General features: G+C 55.5%; 1 protein-coding gene across 1 annotated transcript in view; it reads right to left on the minus strand.

Annotated features, from left to right (window-relative positions):
* Window positions 1–17,500, minus strand: part of LOC310952854 (echinoderm microtubule-associated protein-like 6) — a gene marked incomplete at its 5' end in the record, with an annotated part of 26,096 nt that overhangs the window by 1,706 nt on the left and 6,890 nt on the right. Inside the window, 27 exons of the mRNA XM_083921646.1 lie at window positions 76–264; window positions 482–596; window positions 1,692–1,849; window positions 1,938–2,146; window positions 3,082–3,255; window positions 6,616–6,714; window positions 7,262–7,391; window positions 7,551–7,629; window positions 7,792–7,918; window positions 7,997–8,198; window positions 8,288–8,455; window positions 8,595–8,683; window positions 9,011–9,142; window positions 9,220–9,372; window positions 9,589–9,730; window positions 9,874–10,001; window positions 10,128–10,239; window positions 10,354–10,556; window positions 10,874–10,974; window positions 13,592–13,685; window positions 14,487–14,592; window positions 14,667–14,853; window positions 15,002–15,102; window positions 15,816–15,922; window positions 16,017–16,184; window positions 16,571–16,780; window positions 17,304–17,500. The exon at window positions 17,304–17,500 is cut by the window's right edge and continues 60 nt beyond it. Coding sequence (XP_083777772.1) covers window positions 76–264; window positions 482–596; window positions 1,692–1,849; window positions 1,938–2,146; window positions 3,082–3,255; window positions 6,616–6,714; window positions 7,262–7,391; window positions 7,551–7,629; window positions 7,792–7,918; window positions 7,997–8,198; window positions 8,288–8,455; window positions 8,595–8,683; window positions 9,011–9,142; window positions 9,220–9,372; window positions 9,589–9,730; window positions 9,874–10,001; window positions 10,128–10,239; window positions 10,354–10,556; window positions 10,874–10,974; window positions 13,592–13,685; window positions 14,487–14,592; window positions 14,667–14,853; window positions 15,002–15,102; window positions 15,816–15,922; window positions 16,017–16,184; window positions 16,571–16,780; window positions 17,304–17,500 — 3,880 coding nt within the window. The remainder of the gene's footprint in view (window positions 1–75; window positions 265–481; window positions 597–1,691; window positions 1,850–1,937; window positions 2,147–3,081; window positions 3,256–6,615; window positions 6,715–7,261; window positions 7,392–7,550; window positions 7,630–7,791; window positions 7,919–7,996; window positions 8,199–8,287; window positions 8,456–8,594; window positions 8,684–9,010; window positions 9,143–9,219; window positions 9,373–9,588; window positions 9,731–9,873; window positions 10,002–10,127; window positions 10,240–10,353; window positions 10,557–10,873; window positions 10,975–13,591; window positions 13,686–14,486; window positions 14,593–14,666; window positions 14,854–15,001; window positions 15,103–15,815; window positions 15,923–16,016; window positions 16,185–16,570; window positions 16,781–17,303) is intronic.

Consider the following 17,500-nt stretch of genomic DNA (forward strand, 5'->3'; position numbering starts at 1 on the left):
GAAGACGTGAGCGGACGGACCCAGACCTCGGGCACTCTCAGGCCCCCACCCCCCCCCCCACCCTCAGACCTGTACCTTATCAGCCAGGTCCCAGATCCGGATGGTGCCGTCGTCGCTGGCGGAGATGAAGACGTCTTTGAAAGGGTGCGTGGCCAGACCCCAGATCCCGCCCTGCGTGTGTCCGTTGATCATGGTGTTGGAGGCGGCGTTCTTCTCCCCGACCTCGATGATCTCTCCGTCTTTGGTTCCCACCAGGATCTTACCCTGGACCAGGGACACAAGACAAGGGTCCCAGAGATCAGGCTGCTGCTCCAGGGACAGGAATCAGATCAGTCAGATCTCCCTGAACCTCCGGACCAGGGTTCAGATGGACCTGCTGAGACCCTGAGAGCCTGGAGACTCAACCATCTGGACTCAGGTGAGGTGGAACTTCCCTTTAAAGGAGTTTCAGACGTGTGTGCATCACTTTGGTGTCTCGTACCTTCCCTCTGCACACGGAGCGCACGTTCTCCACCGGCTGACCCGTCTCCAGCTGGAACGCCCGGCAGCGCTTCATCTCCTGGTCCCACAGCTTCACGGCGCCGCCCTCTTTGGTCCTGTGAGGGGAAGCACACCAGACAAAAGCCCAGGAAGATTAGCATCTGCTGTGGATCCAAACTCCACCACAGGTCCCGGCTCCAGACCTCGGTCCCAGCGTCCCGGCTCCTGCTACAAACCCCTCTGATCGTGTTGAACCACGTACAGGAGTCAGGACCCCGTTTGTCTGGTCCATCCCCTGGAACTACCCGTCTGCTGACCCCCCCAGAGGCTGAACTCAGGTTCACTGAGGTTCACCAAAGGGAAAGGGGTTCTTTGTTTCTCTGTTTGGTCTCAGATCCACATGAAACCGCAGCTGCTGCTCCTGAAACCAGAGTCCAGGGTGAACTTTGTGTAAAGTCCGTTCGTGTGTGGACAGGAAAACCAGTGTTTGACGGTCGAGGCGCCGTCGCCTCCTGCTGCCTCGACGTGTGCTCGACAGGGTGTGAGGTGGGTCCATAAAAGGTTAGCTTCAGAAGTACCCGTGTCCCTGTGGACCAGGCCTCAGACTCACCCCCAGCAGGTTATTCTATCCTACAAGGTTCAAGGTTCAAGGTGGTCCTGACTGTGGCGTGAGGAGAAGTTAGACCTGCAGCCAGAGTTCACTTAAAAACACAAACATGGACGACGCACCGACGCAGACCGGCCCAAACACCCTGAGGACCTGCTGCTGCCGAGGTTCTGGACCTTAGTGCCGTTTGAACAAGACGTGAAACTATTCAATCAAATCTGTAAAATAAGAGTTTAGAAACATCTGCTGGACCTTTTTAGAGGCGGCATCGAACACCAAGAACAAAACCACCTGTGGGGGTCAGTGTGTGTGTCCTCAGTACCTGTGACGGGGGTCTGGGTGGGGACCAGAGGTCTGGGTGGGGACCTGAGGTCTGGGTGGGGTCTGGGTGGGGACCTGAGGTCTGGGTGGGGACCTGAGGTCTGGGTGGGGACCTGAGGTCTGGGTGGGGACCTGAGGTCTGGGTGGGGTCTGGGTGGGGACCTGAGGTCTGGGTGGGGACCTGAGGTCTGGGTGGGGACCTGAGGTCTGAGCTCAGACTCCTCCAGAGTCTCTACAGGGACCAGAACCAGAAGAACCCGGGTGTGAGGGTGTGGGTACTCACGGCCGCTCCTTCCCCCCGGTCACGATGAGTCCGTCCCTCAGGGTGGTGTACATGGTGAAGACCGGGCCGCTGTGCGCCTTCGCCACCACCCGCACCAGGAAGTGCTCCCTCCACACGTACACGTCCCCGTTGATGGCGCCGGTGAACGTCAGGTTGTTCTGGACACAAACACGACTCACTACAGACTCAGACCAGGACTCGTTCATGTTTGAGGTGCAGCCGCAGGTCCACAGGTTTGATTCTTACCGCACCAAAGGCCACGGACAGCATGGTCTGCATGCGCCCGTCCTCCACCGAGCCGATCACTCCCTTCTTATAGACCAGAGAACCTCCCACCAGAGTCCAGAACTTGATGTGTTTGATTCCCACCGACACAAACTGGGTGTCAGAGTCCGGTCTGAACTCCACCACGAAGATCCGGTCGGCGTGGCCCCCTTTACAGGTCACCCTGGTGCCTGGGGGAGGGGTCAAAGGTCACTGGAGTCATGGACACTCTAAACACACGCTCAACTCACTTTGTTTTAGTCTGCGAGGCTCTTTCCTGTGTGCTGTTTGGAGTCTTTCTGACCCTTAGTGCCCCCCTCCCACTGTGCCTCCGTCCCGTGCCCCCTCCCACTGTTCCTCCATCCCGTGACCCTTCCCCTGGTGCCTCCGTGCCGTGCCCCAGCACGTGTCAAAGCTAAGTCTGGTTCCTTTGACCAGTGTTAGTGCAACCGTACCACGTCTAGGAGCGGCACGCTTGCCGTCCACGGCCCGTTTGGGAGAGGTGGGCTTTAGTAAAGCACGTTTGCACGTGTACGAGCACGAGCGTGCGCACGTGTACGAGCACGAGGCCTACGGCGGCTCTGAAGTCATTTCCTGTGCGCCTGTTGGTACGTAGAAAAAAGAAGGAGGGACCATGCGCGGACATTTCAAACAATGGCGGTGAAAGGTTCACGTTGGTGTGATGCGGAGGTGGAGTGTTTACTGCAGATTTGGTCGATGAAAAGATTCAAAAACAGTCGACAAGACGCACAAAAACTCCGAGGTCTACGGAAAGATCTGGAAACAAAGCCACGCATCGCCATGACGTCATCAATGCGTGTGACGTGTTACGGCGTGATGACGTATAGGCAGCAAGAAGCATTCTCCGAGGCCCAGGTAGTGTGAGTACAAACGGGCCTGGAGGGGGGGACAAGGACCCTAAAGCACGGGGCACGGGACGGAGGCACAGTGGGAGGCGTCACTGACACACGGTTAATCTAAACGTCTGTGATGTAACATCCTGTTTCCTGTTTGACCTTGTTCCTATGACCCTTCCTGTCCTGACTGGAGTCATTAACTGAAGCGTCTTCACCTCGGCACCTTTTAAAGAAGCTAACCTGAGCTAACTAAGAGCGTGCGGTCGTACCTTCCTGCCACCTCCACACCGTGATGGTGTGTTCAGGCTCCACTCCCACGGACAGCAGCAGCTTCCCCGTGGCGCTGAAGTTGACGTAGCCGACTCCTTTGGCGTGGGAACAGCGGAGGATGGACAGCGTCTGCTTGGTCATGGCGTCCCACACGTGGATGGACGGGGCGAGGCCTGTGAGACGAGACCAGAAGGACTGAGGAACCCCAGAACCAGGTCCCCAAAGTCACCAGGACCTAAGGATCCAGGACCCGTGGGTCTGAGGACTCAAGGACTCTAGGGCAGGACAGAGGACTCTGACTGAAGCCCCAGGAGCAGCTGCACCAACTGGTCTTTACTAAACCTGGTCCAGAGTGCTCAGTCAGTCTTTGTTAGGACCGTCCGCTGCATTGCTAACGTGCAGCTAACCATCAGCGTGATTTTGGAGGATCGGGAAAAGGGCTTAAGCCCGGGCGGTGAAACCAGAACAACTATCAGGTGGAGGATCCAGTTTCAGACGGAGCGTTGGTGCAGCCGGCTCCTGGGCCGAAGAGGACTAAAGTAGCCCAGGAATCAGGGGCCAGAGGGAGGTACTGAGCAGCCAAGGACCCGAGCATCCTGGACACTGTGGAGCTAAGGGTTCACGTCATTAAGACAGCAACGAACCTGAAGAACCATAGAACCAAGGAACCCCAGTATCAAGGAACCGTGACACCAGGGACCAAAGCCAAGGAACCACCCTCTACATCTTAGATCCTGGGTCCTTGGGTTGGATCCTTGAAACTGTGGAAACAAGGATCCAAAGGTCCACAGTATCCAAGGTTCCCAGGCACCGCTGAGGCTTAAAGAGGACCAGGGTACGAGGTACTGGGTCTACAGGAGCCCGAGGGAGTGAAGGAATCAAGGAGCTAAGGGAGAAAGGGAACCAGAGAACAGAGGAAACAAGTGGAGGGTGGAGATGCTGAGTGTCAGGGACCGGCTCAGATCCAGAGGAGGGAGCAGGTCCTCTATCTGAGACCTGTCCCTACTGGGTGGCAGGGGGGAGGAGGGGACTGGGACCGGGGTGCTGATGGACCCTGGTGAGGGACCAGGTTTTGGATTCAGAGGTGGGGACGTGATCACAGAGGACCTCTTCCTCCTGAGGTGGATCCAGACCACCAGTCCAACACCTCTAGGTCCTGACCGGGCCCCGACCACAGCCACTTCCTGGTTCATCAGATCTGGAAGTGCCAGAGATGTCGTACACGCCCTTTTTTGGTCACAGGAAATGAGGTCACAGTCTGACAGACGGAGACTCTGAAGGTCTGTGATCACGGCGACACACACACACACACACACACACACACACACACACACACACACACACACACACACACACACACACACACACACACACACACACACACACACACACACACACACACACACACACACACACACACACACACACACATGAAAACACGGCTGCCTGGTCGTTTGCGTCCCCCCTCAGCGTGAACTTTGACCTTTGAAGCAGGAACGTATAAAAATGATGCTTTTATTTTGAAAAAGATTCAGGAAGACGACGTCAAACTGGAACCAAAGAAACTGTGTTTTCATGGGAATCCACCTGAGACCTGGTCTCAGTGTAGACCTGGTCTCAGTGTAGACCTGGTCCCAGTGTAGACCTGGTCTCAGAGTAGACCTGGTCTCAGAGTAGACCTGGTCCCAGAGTAGACCTGGTCCCAGAGTAGACCTGGTCTCATCTAGACCTGGTCTCAGAGTAGACCTGGTCTCAGAGTAGACCTGGTCTCAGAGTAGACCTGGTCTCAGTGTAGACCTGGTCTCAGAGTAGACCTGGTCTCAGTGTAGACCTGGTGTCAGAGTAGACCTGGTCTCAGTGTAGACCTGGTCCCAGAGTAGACCTGGTCTCACAGTAGACCTGGTCTCAGTGTAGACCTGGTCTCAGAGTAGACCTGGTCTCAGTGTAGACCTGGTCTCAGAGTAGACCTGGTCTCAGTGTAGACCTGGTGTCAGAGTAGACCTGGTCTCACAGTAGACCTGGTCTCAGTGTAGACCTGGTCTCAGAGTAGACCTGGTCTCACAGTAGACCTGGTCTCAGTGTAGACCTGGTCTCAGTGTAGACCTGGTCTCACAGTAGACCTGGTCTCAGTGTAGACCTGGTCTCAGAGTAGACCTGGTCTCAGTGTAGACCTGGTCTCAGAGTAGACCTGGTCCCAGAGTAGACCTGGTCTCAGTGTAGACCTGGTCTCAGTGTAGACCTGGTCTCAGAGTAGACCTGGTCTCAGAGTAGACCTGGTCTCAGTGTAGACCTGGTCTCAGAGTAGACCTGGTCTCAGTGTAGACCTGGTCTCAGAGTAGACCTGGTCTCAGAGTAGACCTGGTCCCAGAGTAGACCTGGTCTCAGTGTAGACCTGGTCTCAGTGTAGACCTGGTCTCAGAGTAGACCTGGTCTCAGTGTAGACCTGGTCTCAGTGTAGACCTGGTCTAACAGTAGACCTGGTCTCAGTGTAGACCTGGTCTCAGTGTAGACCTGGTCTCAGTGTAGACCTGGTCTAACAGTAGACCTGGTCTCAGTGTAGACCTGGTTTCAGTGTAGACCTGGTCTCACAGTAGACCTGGTCCCAGAGTAGACCTGGTCTCAGTTTAGACCTGGTCTCAGTGTAGACCTGGTCTCAGAGTAGACCTGGTCTCAGTGTAGACCTGGTCTCAGTGTAGACCTGGGGTCGGGATCAGGATCCTGACGGACGATACTCACCGAACACTTCAGCATCTCCACGGCAACGGTAAAAACAAGAATGATGAAGATGAAGGTGAGTGATGAAGGTGAAGGTGAGTGATGAAGATGAAGGTGAGTGATGAAGATGAAGGTGAGTGATGAAGGTGAAGGTGAAGGTGAGTGATGAAGATGAAGGTGAGTGATGAAGGTGAGTGATGAAGATGAAGGTGAGTGATGAAGATGAAGGTGAGTGATGAAGGTGAAGGTGAGTGATGAAGGTGAGTGATGAAGATGAAGGTGAGTGATGAAGGTGAAGGTGAGTGATGAAGATGAAGGTGAGTGATGAAGGTGAAGGTGAGTGATGAAGATGAAGGTGAGTGATGAAGGTGAAGGTGAGTGATGAAGATGAAGGTGAGTGATGAAGATGAAGGTGAGTGATGAAGGTGAAGGTGAGTGATGAAGATGAAGGTGAGTGATGAAGGTGAAGGTGAGTGATGAAGATGAGTGATGAAGATGAAGGTGAGTGATGAAGATGAGTGATGAAGGTGAAGGTGAGTGATGAAGGTGAAGGTAGGTGATGAAGGTGAGTGATGAAGATGAAGGTGAGTGATGAAGGTGAAGGTGATGAAGATGAAGGTGAGTGATGAAGATGAAGGTGATGAAGATGATGATGAAGAGGAGCAGACTCACCTGGCAGCTCAGTGATGTCACCTGATGATGAAGATGACGAAGCAGCAGAAAAGAAAAAGCAGCGACTCATGAAGATGAAAGACTATGATGATGTCACCAGTAACCATAGCAACCATAACAATAACATTAACACCGGCGCGTCTCACCGATCTGTCCCGTGGCGATGACGTTCTGGTGTTTCGGGTGTTGATTCACCGTCAGACACAAGATGTCGTCCGTGTGCTCCAGGTAGAAGCTCTGCGTCCCTGAGGACAGGAAACAGGAAGTGACATCATCAACAACAACACCCTCAGCTCTGCGTCCCTGAGGACAGGCAACAGGAAGTGACATCATCAACAACACCACCCTCAGCTCTGCGTCCCTGAGGACAGGAAACAGGAAGTGACATCATCAACAACAACACCACCCTCAGCTCTGTGTCCCTGAGGACAGGAAACAGGAAGTGACATCATCAACAACACCACCCTCAGCTCTGCGTCCCTGAGGACAGGAAACAGGAAGTGACATCATCAACAACACCACCCTCAGCTCTGCGTCCCTGAGGACAGGAAACAGGAAGTGACATCATCAACAACACCACCCTCAGCTCTGCGTCCCTGAGGACAGGAAACAGGAAGTGACATCATCAACAACACAACAACACCCTCAGCTCTGCGTCCCTGAGGACAGGAAACAGGAAGTGACATCATCATCAACACCACCCTCAGCTCTGCATCCCTGAGGACAGGAAACAGGAAGTGACATCAACAACAACAACAACACCCCCCTCGGCTCGGCGGCCGCGGCACTGACCGGCGGACAGGTTCTGGATGACCACGGTGGCGGCGGTGTGGAAGACGATGTCGGCGCCGTCGTTGAGGTAGTGCAGGTTGTTTCGGCAGTCGAAGCCTCTGTAGCCGAAGACGTGCTCCAACGCCAGCTCCTGCAACGAGACACGGGCGCCGTGAGCTCACGCCCACACGGCCGCCGTGAGGTCACGCCGACATGGGCGCCGTTTAGCCAGAGGTCACGTGAGGTCAAGCCCACACGGGCGGCGTGAGGTCATGTGAGGTCACGCCTCCCCCCGCACCGACGCACTCACCTCCACCACCTTCTTCTTCTTGGTGACGTTGTTCCGCAGAAGTTTGTCCGGCAGCGGCGCGGCTCGACTCACGGGAGGCCTGGACAGGAAACAGGAAACAGGAAACAGTTATGACGTTCTTTGAGGTTCTCTCTGTCAGAGACAAGAACATAATTTCACATCTTCAGTTTTTTAATATTTATTTGATTTTTGATCATGAATAATATTTTCCTGTGTGTGAGGCTTTTATTTTGGAGGTCACCTCTCGTCCACAGGAAGCTCCTTGTGCTGCAGGTGCGGCCTGGTCCCCGACATCTTCCTGATGCTGGACGAGTAGATCTTTGTGACGTAGTCCGCCGCCTTCTCCCGCGCCACGTCGCTGTCGTAGCCTGCAAACGTGTCACTTCCTGTCGCGTCACAACATTAACGTCATTTATTCTTTTATTTTGAAATCTCTCCCGTCTTACCTCCGTCCTCCTCCGTGTCGTCGTCCGACTCCTCGCTGTCCACGGCTTTGCTCTCTTTGTGACCCGCCGCCTCTCGGCTCCAGATCATCAGCGCCGTGTCGGCCCCGCCCACCGACAGCAGCACGCCGTCGTCGCTGGACCAGCGCACGTTGGTCACGTTGGTGCTGTGACCCACGTACTTCTTAAACCGGGCGAACGGACCCTGAGGACGGCGAGCCGACACACAAGGTCAGGACGACAGGAAGCAGCGGTGATTAAAGACGGCGAGCAGGAAGCGAGCGGGCGCCTCACCTGCGACGGGAAGCTGAAGAGCTTGAGGAAGCCGAAGTCGTCTCCGGTGGCGAGGAGTTTGCGGTCGCTGGTGAGCGAGGCGGCGTTGACGACGCTGAGCGGGGGCCAGATGCCCTCGCAGGTCGGGCCGAGGACGGACGTCCAGGACGCCCACTCCAGCCGCTCCACCTGGACTCGAACACGAACACGAGGCAGAGGAGGGTGTTGTTGTTTGTTTGTTTGTTTGTTTTCTGGTGTTGTTGTTGTTGTTTGTTTGTTTTCTGGTGTTGTTGTTGTTTGTTTGTTTGTTTGTTGTTGTGTCTCTGACCTCGCTCACGCTGATGTTCTGTTTCCGTCCTCGTGGCGCCTCGAAGAACAGCTGCTCTTTGGCTCCAGTGTTTACCTGCAGCAGCTTACCTGTAAACAACAACAACAACAACAACACAAACACACACACAGAGTTCACCTGCAGCAGCTTACCTGTAAACAACAACAACAACACAGTGTTCACCTGCAGTTAGCTTCCCCCGCTAACAGTTAGCTTCTCTTGCTCCAGTTAGCCTCTCCCGCTAACAGTTAGCCTCTCCTACTCCAGTTAGCCTCTCCCGCTAACAGCTAGCCTCTCCTGCTCCAATTAGCCTCTCCTGCTAACAGTTAGCCTCTCCTGCTACAGTTAGCCTCTCCTGCTAACAGTTAGCCTCTCCTCCAGTTAGCGTGTTAGCGTAGCATCAGGTGAGTGTTTACCTCTGGAGTCCCAGTCGATGTGGGTGATGTAGCTTCCCGCTCCTTTGCAGATGCCGACTCTCTTACTGGTCAGGACGTTGTAGATGTCAACAAAGGAGTCGTGCGACGCCACGGCGAGGTACTTCCCCGCGCCTGAAACACGCAGCGTGACTCATCACACACCGACCAATCAGCAGGCAGAGGCGCACCTGTGTGCTGCGTTCAGGTACCTTGGGAGAAGCGGATGTCGGAGATGAGCTCCCTGCGGTGGTGGAACGTCACCATGTCCTCCAGCGTGTCTGCGTTCACCACCAGGAAGCTGCCGTCGTTCAGGCCGACCGCCAGAGCTTTCCCGTCCGGAGAGAAGGCACAGCAGCGCCCGCCTGACAGGAAGCACGCGGGGAACACAGGAAGCACGCAGGGAACACAGGAAACACACAGGAAACACAGGGGAAACACATTTGTTAGCCTAACTTGTGAGCCTAGCTTGTTAGCCTAGCTTGTGAGCCTAGCTTGTGAGCCTAGCTTGTTAGCCGAGCTTGTTAGCCTCGCTTGTTAGCCTAGCTTGTTAGCTTGAGGGAACAGGTTTAGAGCCTCACCCTTCTTGAGCTTGCGGACGGCGACCATGCGGTGATTGGCCGACAGCTCCCAGATCCTCAGGGTTTTGTCGTCGCTGACGGTGGCGCAGACAGGAAGTAGAGGATGAGCCGCCAGACCCCACACCTCGCCCTCCATGTGACCCTGAACACAACACGGACAAGCTGCAGTCAGTGAATGCATCACACGGTCAGCGTCTACACTTAACCGTGTCCTTCAGTGACTAAACTAAACGGTCTCCTTTAGTGGTCTGAACTAAACGGTCTGTTGGTAAGTGTGTGTCAGACCTGAACCAGCAGCGTCATGGGTCCGCTTTTGTCGATCTCCAGGACCTCCCCGTTCTTGGTGCCCAGCAGGATGTGCCCGTGTCCCAGGGTGATGGCTCTGATGGACGGGTTGTCCTCCAGCAGCAGCCCTGAGCAGAGACAGAGCAGAGACAGGACGTTAGCAGGGGGGGGCGGGGGCTGAGGCCGCAGGTACAAGGGGGCGGGGCCGAGAGGCCGCAGGTACACGGGGGGGGGGGGCGGGGAGGTGGTCTGACCTTTGGAGGACGGCGAGAGCGCCGCTCTCTTGATGGCGTACGTCTTCAGACATCTCTCGAACATGTCGTCCCAGAGCTCCACGATGCCGTCCTTCCCCCCCGTCACAAAACCCTGGACAGTGAACGCACCACGGGGTCAGACACCACTGATCATCCTGCATCAACATCTACACTCTGTTCAGGTCTGATTATATCATCAGCTCCGGGGGCTCCGGGGGCCCCTTACCTTGTCCAGGGAGCACATGGCGAACACGGGTCCGTCGTGGGCCTTGATGGTCTTGATGAGCGTCGTGTCTCTCCAGATGTAAACGTCCCCGTTAGTCGCTCCGGAGAAAACCAGGTCCTCAGATCGACCGTAACACGCCGACATCATCGTCTCCTGTTTCCCCAGGTTCCCGAAAATCCCCCGTTTAAACGTCAGACCGCCGCCTGCAGGACGCGAAGAGACAGAGAGACACATTACAACTGCAAAGATACAAAGAGACACATTACAACTGCAAAGATGCACAAAACAACTGCAAAGATACAAAGAGACACATTACAACTGCAAAGATACAAAGATACACATTACAACTGCAAAGATACAAGGATACACAAAAGAGCTACAAAGATACACATTACAACTGCAAAGATGCACAAAACAACTGCAAAGATACAAAGATACACTAAAGAGCTACAAAGAGACACAAAACAACCACAAAGAGACAAAACAACTACAAAGACTCAAAGCAGGTGAAGACATTTACCTGAGTGTTGCCAGAACTTGATGTGTTTGATGCCGACTGTCACCAGCTTGTCCATCCTGAACGGGTTACTCTTCACCACGAAGGTTTTGTCTTTGTGTCCCCTGAGGGACGGACGAGGTCACACTTACTCTCTACATACAGGTGTACAGGTGTGCAGGTGTGCAGGTGTGCAGGTGTACAGGTGTGCAGGTGTACAGGTGTGCAGGTGTTACAGGTGTGCAGGTGTACAGGTGTGCAGGTGTGCAAGTGTTCAGGTGTGCAGGTGTACAGGTGTGCAGGTGTACAGGTGTGCAGGTGTACAGGTGCTCAGGTGTGCAGGTGTACAGGTGTGCAGGGGTACAGGTGTGCAGGTGTACAGGTGTATAGTGGGTCAGGTGTACAGTGGGTCAGTTGTTCAGGTGTTACAGGTGTGCAGATGTTACAGGTGTACAGTGGGTCAGGTGTTCAGGTGCACAGTGGGTCAGGTGTACAGGTGTACAGTGGGTCAGGTGTACAGGTGAACAGTGGGTCAGGTGTACAGGTGTACAGTGGGTCAGGTGTTACAGGTGTACAGGGGTACAGTGGGTCAGGTGTACAGGTGTACAGTGGGTCAGGTGTACAGGTGTACAGTGGGTCAGGTGTTACAGGTGTACAGGGGTACAGTGGGTCAGGTGTACAGGTGTACAGTGGGTCAGGTGTACAGGGGGTCAGGTGTACAGGTGTACAGTGGGTCGGGTGTACAGTGGGTCAGGTGTACAGGTGTACAGTGGGTCAGGTGTACAGGTGTACAGGTGTACAGGTGTACAGGGGTACAGTGGGTCGGGTGTACAGGTGTACAGTGGGTCAGGTGTACAGTGGGTCAGGTGTAAAGGTGTACAGTGGGTCGGGTGTACAGGTGTACAGTGGGTCAGGTGTACAGGTGTACAGTGGGTCAGGTGTACAGGTGTACAGGTGAACAGTGGGTCAGGTGTACAGGTGTACAGTGGGTCAGGTGTTACAGGTGTACAGGGGTACAGTGGGTCAGGTGTACAGGTGTACAGTGGGTCAGGTGTACAGGTGTACAGTGGGTCAGGTGTTACAGGTGTACAGGGGTACAGTGGGTCAGGTGTACAGGTGTACAGTGGGTCAGGTGTACAGGGGGTCAGGTGTACAGGTGTACAGTGGGTCGGGTGTACAGGTGTACAGTGGGTCAGGTGTACAGGTGTACAGTGGGTCAGGTGTACAGGTGTACAGGTGTACAGGTGTACAGTGGGTCGGGTGTACAGGTGTACAGTGGGTCAGGTGTACAGTGGGTCAGGTGTACAGGTGTACAGTGGGTCGGGTGTACAGGTGTACAGTGGGTCAGGTGTACAGGTGTACAGTGGGTCAGGTGTACAGGTGTACAGGTGTACAGGGGTACAGTGGGTCGGGTGTACAGGTGTACAGTGGGTCAGGTGTACAGTGGGTCAGGTGTACAGGTGTACAGTGGGTCGGGTGTACAGGTGTACAGTGGGTCAGGTGTACAGGTGTACAGTGGGTCAGGTGTTACAGGTGTACAGGGGTACAGTGGGACAGGTGTACAGTGGGTCAGGTGTACAGGTGTACAGTGGGTCAGGTGTACAGGTGTACAGGTGTACAGTGGGTCGGGTGTACAGGTGTACAGGGGTACAGTGGGTCGGGTGTACAGGTGTACAGGTGTACAGTGGGTCAGGTGTACAGGTGTACAGGTGAACAGTGGGTCGGGTGTACAGGTGTACAGGGGTACAGTGGGTCAGGTGTACAGGTGTACAGGGGTACAGTGGGTCGGGTGTACAGGTGTACAGGGGTACAGTGGGTCAGGTGTACAGGTGTACAGTGGGTCAGGTGTACAGGTGTTACAGGTGTACAGTGGGTCGGGTGTACAGGTGTACAGGTGTGCAGGTGTACAGGTGTACAGGTGTACAGGTGTACAGGGGTACAGTGGGTCAGGTGTACAGGTGTACAGGGGGTCAGGTGTACAGGGGTACAGTGGGTCGGGTGTACAGGTGTACAGGGGTACAGTGGGTCAGGTGTACAGGTGTACAGTGGGTCAGGTGTACAGGGGTACAGTGGGTCGGGTGTACAGGTGTACAGGGGTACAGTGGGTCAGGTGTACAGGTGTACAGGTGTGCAGGTGTACAGTGGGTCAGGTGTTACAGGTGTACAGGTGTACAGTGGGTCAGGTGTACAGGTGTACAGGTGTACAGTGGGTCGGGTGTACAGGTGTACAGGGGTACAGTGGGTCAGGTGTGCAGGTGTACAGGTGTACAGGTGTACAGTGGGTCAGGTGTACAGTGGTTCAGGTGTACAGTGGGTCAGGTGTACAGGTGTACAGTGGGTCAGGTGTACAGGTGTACAGGGGGTCAGGTGTGCAGGTGTAGAGTGGGTCGGGTGTACAGGTGTACAGTGGGTCAGGTGTACAGGTGTACAGGTGTGCAGGTGTGCAGGTGTGCAGGGGTACAGTGGGTCGGGTGTAAAGGTGTACAGGTGTACAGTGGGTCGGGTGCACAGGTGTACAGGGGTACAGTGGGTCGGGTGTACAGGTGTACAGTGGGTCAGGTGTACAGGTGTACAGGTGTACAGGTGTGCAGGTGTACAGGTGTACAGGGGTACAGTGGGTCGGGTGTACAGGTGTACAGGGGTACAGGTGTACAGGGGTACAGTGGGTCAGGTGTTACAGGTGTACAGGTGTACAGTGGGTTGGGTGTACAGGTGTACAGGGGTACAGTGGGTCGGGTGTACCTGGCCTTGGCGAGTCTCTCTCCTTTCTTCCAGTCCCAGATGACGATGGAGTGAAATTCATCGATTCCCACAGAGATCAAACTCTTCCCGTCCGCTGAGTCAGAGACAAGAGACAGGATTCAAGAGACAAGATTCAAGATTCAGAGAGACAGGATTCAAGAGACAGGAGACAAGATTCAAGATTCAGAGAGACAAGAGACAAGATTCAAGAGACAGGATACAAGAGACAGAGAGACAAGAGACAAGATTCAAGAGACAAGATTCAGAGAGACAAGAGACAAGATTCAGAGAGACAGAGAGACAAGATTCAAGAGTCAGAGAGACAGAGAGACAAGATTCAAGAGTCAGAGAGACAGGAGACAAGATTCAAGAGACAAGATTCAAGAGACAAGAGACAGGATTCAAGATTCAAGAGACAGAGACAGGCTCTCTTCAGGGGGGTTCAGGGGGGTTCAGGGGGGTTCAGGGAGGTTCAGGGGGGTTCAGGGAGGTTCAGGGAGGTTCAGGGGGGTTCAGGGGGGTTCAGGGGGGTTCAGGGGGGTTCAGGGAGGTTCAGGGAGGTTCAGGGAGGTTCAGGGAGGTTCAGGGGGGTTCAGGGAGGTTCAGGGGGGTTCAGGGAGGTTCAGGGAGGTTCAGGGGGGTTCAGGGAGGTTCAGGGAGGTTCAGGGAGGTTCAGGGGGGTTCAGGGAGGTTCAGGGAGGTTCAGGGAGGTTCAGGGGGGTTCAGGGAGGTTCAGGGAGGTTCAGGGGGGTTCAGGGAGGTTCAGGGGGGTTCAGGGAGGTTCAGGGGGGTTCAGGGGGGTTCAGGGAGGTTCAGGGGGGTTCAGGGGGGTTCAGGGGGGTTCAGGGAGGTTCAGGGAGGTTCAGGGGGGTTCAGGGGGGTTCAGGGAGACTACCTGTGAACTCCAGGGCGCACACTCCTCTGCTGTGGTGTCCCTTCAGCAGGGACAGACACTTCAGGGTCTGGACGTCCCAGACATGGACGGCCGGGTCTCTGCCCACCTGAACACACAGACAGCCAATCAGAAACAGCCTCAGACGGCCTGTGGCGCTGCGCTGTGATTGGCCGGGCGTACCTGTGCGGAGGCCACGTAGTCTTTGAGCGGGTGCACGGCGAGGCTGAGGATGTCGTCGTCGTGGCCGAGGTAGAACCTCTGACTGTGCTGCAGACGGTTGTAGACCACAGCCACGGACGCCACGTGGTACACCACCTCGCCCGTCTGACTGTAGAACAGGTTGTTACGACAGTCGAAGCCCCGGTACCTGCAGGAAACAGGAAACAGGAAACAGCACCGCCACAATAAAGGTCACGCAAACAGGAAACACAACAGGTGCAGCTTTTATTTGTTTGTAATTTAATAATTGTTACAAACATCAGTAACTTGAGCTTTATTGTGGCGGGGCACTTTACCCGTGAACAAACTGCAGACGAAGCCCCTCCTCCGGAGCTTTCTGACGCTTCAGGGAACCAATCAGCTTCTTCCTCAGCTGAGGCAGGTCCTCCTTATACACCTGAGAGACAGGTGAGACAGGGACAGGTGAGACAGGTGAGACAGGTGAGACAGGTGAGACAGGTGGGACAGGTGAGTCAGGTGAGACAGGTGAGTCAGAGACAGGTGAGACAGGTGAGACAGGGACAGGTGAGACAGGGACAGGTGAGACAGGTGAGACAGGTGAGTCAGGGGCAGGGGAGACAGGTGAGAAAGGTGAGACAGGGACAGGTGAGACAGGTGAGACAGGGGCAGGGGAGACAGGTGAGAAAGGTGAGTGAGAGACAGGTGAGACAGGTGAGACAGAGACAGGTGAGACAGGTGAGTCAGGTGAGACAGAGACAGGTGAGACAGGGACAGGTGAGACAGGGACAGGGACAGGTGAGACAGGTGAGTCAGGGGCAGGGGAGACAGGTGAGAAAGGTGAGACAGGGACAGGTGAGACAGGTGAGACAGGGGCAGGGGAGACAGGTGAGAAAGGTGAGTGAGAGACAGGTGAGACAGGTGAGACAGAGACAGGTGAGACAGGTGAGTCAGGTGAGACAGAGACAGGTGAGACAGGGACAGGTGAGACAGGGACAGGGACAGGTGAGACAGGTGAGACAGGGACAGGTGAGACAGGTGAGACAGAGACAGGTGAGACAGGGACAGGTGAGACAGGTGAGACAGGTGAGACAGAGTCAGGTGAGACAGGATCAGGTGAGACGCGTGTGTGACCGGTCCGTCCTCGATCACCTGGCGTGCGTAGCTGGTCTGAGCTTCCTGTTCGATGTCGGAGTCGAGCTCCGGGACGTCGGACACGTCTGAGTCCGACTCGCCGCTGTTGGAGTCGGCGTAACCTTCTGAACACAGGAACAGGAAACACCTGGTTAACGCCACGCCCGTGTGTGGGCGGAGCCACAGAGAGACGCCGCAGGAGCAAACCTCCGCGCTTACCTTGGAGGAGGGGCTCCAGGACGCCGTTCATCACGCCTTCAGGCAGGAACCTCCACTGGAAGACGGCGTGGTCGGCGCCGCCGGTGCTGACGACCCACTGCAGGTCGTTGGACCAGCGCACGTTGGTCACGTGGGCCGAGTGACCGATGTACTTCTTGAACTTGGCTCCTGAAGAAGAGAAAAGGGGGTCAGGAGCATCGGATCAGACCTGAGTCCCTGTTCGATTCCCGTGACGTCTCGTTTCAACAAAAGTTCCTTCACGTTCAAACGAACGACTTTGAAATCTGCAGGTTCCAACATTCAGAATCACGCCGCGTCCACACGAACACGCTGTCTTTGAACACACACACGACACTGCTGACACAGCACTTTCTAAAAGTTCACCCTGGACTCACAGAAAACTCTGTGGTTGGCTGGTTTCAGAAACGTCCGTGTTCGTGTGTTAGGTCCCTCTCCTTTGACTTGAAGACGCCGTCGTTCTTGAAACAAACACTTTTATACACGAGCTTCACTACGACACACGTCCACACCCTCACCTGGACCACGTCACGCACCTTTCTTGAGGCAGGGGAACCTGAAGAGTTTGACGAGTCCCAGGTCGTCCCCGGACACCAGCACGGCGCTGCTGAAGTTGGCGTCCACAGAGTTCACGTTGGTGATGTTGGAGTATTTGGGCCAGATGCCGTTCACCTCCGGCCCCACGACGCCCGTCCACGTCATCCAGTGGATCGTCTTCGCCTCCTCTTTGGGAACCAGCTTCCCCGCTGCAGGTCAGAGGTCAGAGGACCAGAGGGTCAGGGGTTCAGGAGGTCAGAGGGTCAGGAGGTCAGGAGGTCAGGAGGTCAGAGGGTCAGGGGGTCAGGGTTCAGGGGGGTCCAACAGATGAGTGTCAAATCAAGTCCCAAGTCTCAACAGCTAAAGGCGAACTCACACTGTCCATTCGTACCGTGCCCAAGCGGCCTGCGGCCCGGTCCAGAGAGGTGGACTTTAGTAAAGCACGGACGCACGTGTACGGGCACGAGCGTGCGCATGTGTACGGGCATTGACGGCGGTCCTGACGTCCGCTTATATACGACTGTTCGATGCAGATTTGTAAGTATTCGAGCCGCGGCCCGGATCATTTCACGTAATCGGGAACAAACGGTCCGGGGACGCGGTGGAAGAAGAAGGGGGGGCAACCTAGAGCACGGGGTACAGTACGGGGGACAGTGTGAGTGCGCCCTGAGTCCCGGGTCAGGTCCCAGTCCGGACAGCTGAGTCCTGGTCCTGCTGCAGACTCAGGCGTACCTGGCATCCTGTAGAAGAGCCGCTCTCCGGCGCCGTCGTTGGTCTGCAGGAAGCGGCTGTCGACCGACCAGTCCAGGTGCGTGATGAAGGAGGCGGCGCGGCTGCACTCGCCCACCTTCTTGTAGCGCTGGGCGACAGCGTAGAGGTCCACCAGCCCGTCGTTCGATCCCACGGCCAGGAAGGAGCCGTCCGGTGAG

This window comes from Echiichthys vipera, assembly GCF_963691815.1.
Source record: "Echiichthys vipera genome assembly, chromosome: 2".
NCBI lineage: Eukaryota > Metazoa > Chordata > Actinopteri > Perciformes > Trachinidae > Echiichthys > Echiichthys vipera.